Genomic DNA, 2,198 nt, shown 5'->3' on the forward strand with positions numbered 1-2,198 from the left:
GGGAGGTGGGGGGCAGCAGCAGCAACAGTAGAAACACCGACAACAGCAGCTGCAGCGGCGACAGCAGCAGCAGCAACAACAGGAGCAGCAGAAATTGCTGCCGCAGGATTGTGTTACCCTCTCAGCTACTTCTTCTGCCCTTTCTAAAAAAAGCTGTGCCTCTTCTGTTGTTGCTGGATAAGCAGCAGCAGAGGCTGCAGGATGTAAACCATTATCTGCAGCAGCAGCAGCAGCAGCTGCTGCTGCTGCTGCTGAGGCCCCGTCTGAGTTGCTGCTGCAACTTGCTGCTGCCATTCTCACTCGCGGGCAAAGGAGTAGTTCTTCTCTGCTGCTGCTGCTGCAGCTGACGCTGCCCCTGCAGCTGCTGCTGCTGCAGCCACTACTGCTATACTATTTCTGCTGCCGGCACTGCAAGTGCTGCTGCTGCTGCTGCTGGTTATGCTTGTGTGCGGGGTCACTGGGGGAGTGACCCTGTGTGTACTGCTGAGCCGCTGCTGCTGCTGCTGCTGCTGCTGCTGCTGCAGTGAGTGCAGCAGCAACCTAATTTAAATATAATTCAGAAAGGAGGCGATAAGCAGCAAATGGAGAAAAGATCAAGCAGCCGATTTGCACAAAGAAGGCAGCAAAGAGGCAGCAGCCACAGGCCACTGGACGCGCCAGCTGATATCAGCGCTCATCTGTTTGTTTTCCCGTTAATTGTCTTTAATGCTTTTTTGAATTTAATGTTTAAAAACATTTATTTGAATATTTTTTGCACTTTTCCCTTTAATTTGGCTGCTTTGCCCCCAGCGCCTCTTATGCGCAGCCGCCGCGGTGTCTCGGCTCCCGCCGGTGTGCGTGCCTCGCTGGCGTCCATTCGAGGCAAAAATAAACGGGAATATAATCATTTATTACTTTTAATTTAAAATATTAAATAGATTAATGTCTCAGTTTTCTCTTTTGCTGTTTATTTGGGCCAGCTCGTTCGGCCTTGCTTCTATGGTTGTGTGCATACACTCGATGCCATTCGAGATGCGCAGCGGAAACCCTTTTGTTTTCTCTTGTTTTCTTTGTTTATTTTGCGAAGCTTTATTTAAATATTATTTTGTTTATGTTTTAATCTTTTGCTCCAGAATTTTGGCATTTCGGCCATCTATTTTCCCCCCTTCCCGTGCTGTTCCCCTGTGTCTGCGTTTGCCGAGGCGAACAAGGGCAAAAAAGCCCGAAACTGATATAGTTTCAATAAGTTTTAAAACGATTAAAGTTGAATTTACTCTTTTAATATAAATGAAGCAAATGCGAACTATAAAAATAAAGTCTCACGCTCTGACGCCAATCGCCACGTAAGCCGTAACCCGTCGCCTGGAAACGCTTCCAAGTTGGCTCACCTAAACCCTAAACCCTAAGCTCTCGCCCGGAAGCCCTGCCGACGTGGCTCTAGCAAACCCTAAACCCTAAACCCTGTGGCCTAAACCCTAGGCTCTAAGATTATTTCGGCGCCACAGGGCGATGTACATCGAGGGCCCCTCAAGCCTAACAAGCAGCGTCGATGAAGTCTTTGAAACACCTAAACTAAAGCAAGCGGCAGCACCGGCCACTTTGCCGCTGCTGCTGCTGCAGCTGCTGCTGCTGCTGCTACTTCCTCCCGGGCCCCCTGGGTGTGGCGTTCAGAGCCCCGCGTCCCTGCGGGAGGTGGGGGTGTCGGAGGTGGTCTGCGAGGCCTTGCTGCTGCTGCTATCCCGCTCCCCCTGCTGGTGCTGCTGCTCCCCCTGCTGCTGCTGCCGCTCCCCCTGCTGCTGCTGCTGCTCGTCGGGGAGCTGCAGCAGGGCGAAGAGGACCCTGTCCGCGGGCTTGAGCTCGGTGCCGGGCTCGAGGTTTTCGAGCCAGGGCGAGAGCTGCTGCAGCAGCTTGGGCTTGGCGTTGAGTTGTTGGAAAAGAAGTGCCATGGCCTGGGGGAGGAAGGGCTCGAGGAAGTGCGCCAGGGTGTACATACACTCCAGCCCCACGCGCACCACTTCTTGCCTCCTTTCCTCTTCTTGGCAGCTCCAAGGAGCAGCACTGGTCACAAACTTGTTGAGCTCGCGGACGCCCAGGAGCACGGCTTCCAGGGCCTCCCGCAGCGCGACAGCAGCGAAGGCCTTCTCCACAGTTCTCCGCAGCGCCTCCACATCCAGGGGGGCCCCGCCGCCGGCCATGGCAGCCCTGGCGGGGCCCCCGCC

General features: G+C 54.3%; 1 protein-coding gene across 1 annotated transcript; it reads right to left on the reverse strand.

The window, feature by feature from the left end:
- Window positions 1-1,646: 1,646 nt before the first annotated feature.
- On the reverse strand, window positions 1,647-2,174 carry ETH_00041625 (uncharacterized protein; the record flags this gene model as incomplete). Its single annotated transcript, XM_013380028.1, has 1 exon — window positions 1,647-2,174. One exon carries the CDS (start codon window positions 2,172-2,174, stop codon window positions 1,647-1,649), a length of 528 nt encoding a protein of 175 aa, XP_013235482.1.
- Between the last annotated feature and the right edge of the window lie 24 nt (window positions 2,175-2,198).

Source organism: Eimeria tenella, genomic scaffold (assembly GCF_000499545.2).
Source record: "Eimeria tenella Houghton genomic scaffold, Eth_scaff4331, whole genome shotgun sequence".
Taxonomy (NCBI): domain Eukaryota; phylum Apicomplexa; class Conoidasida; order Eucoccidiorida; family Eimeriidae; genus Eimeria; species Eimeria tenella.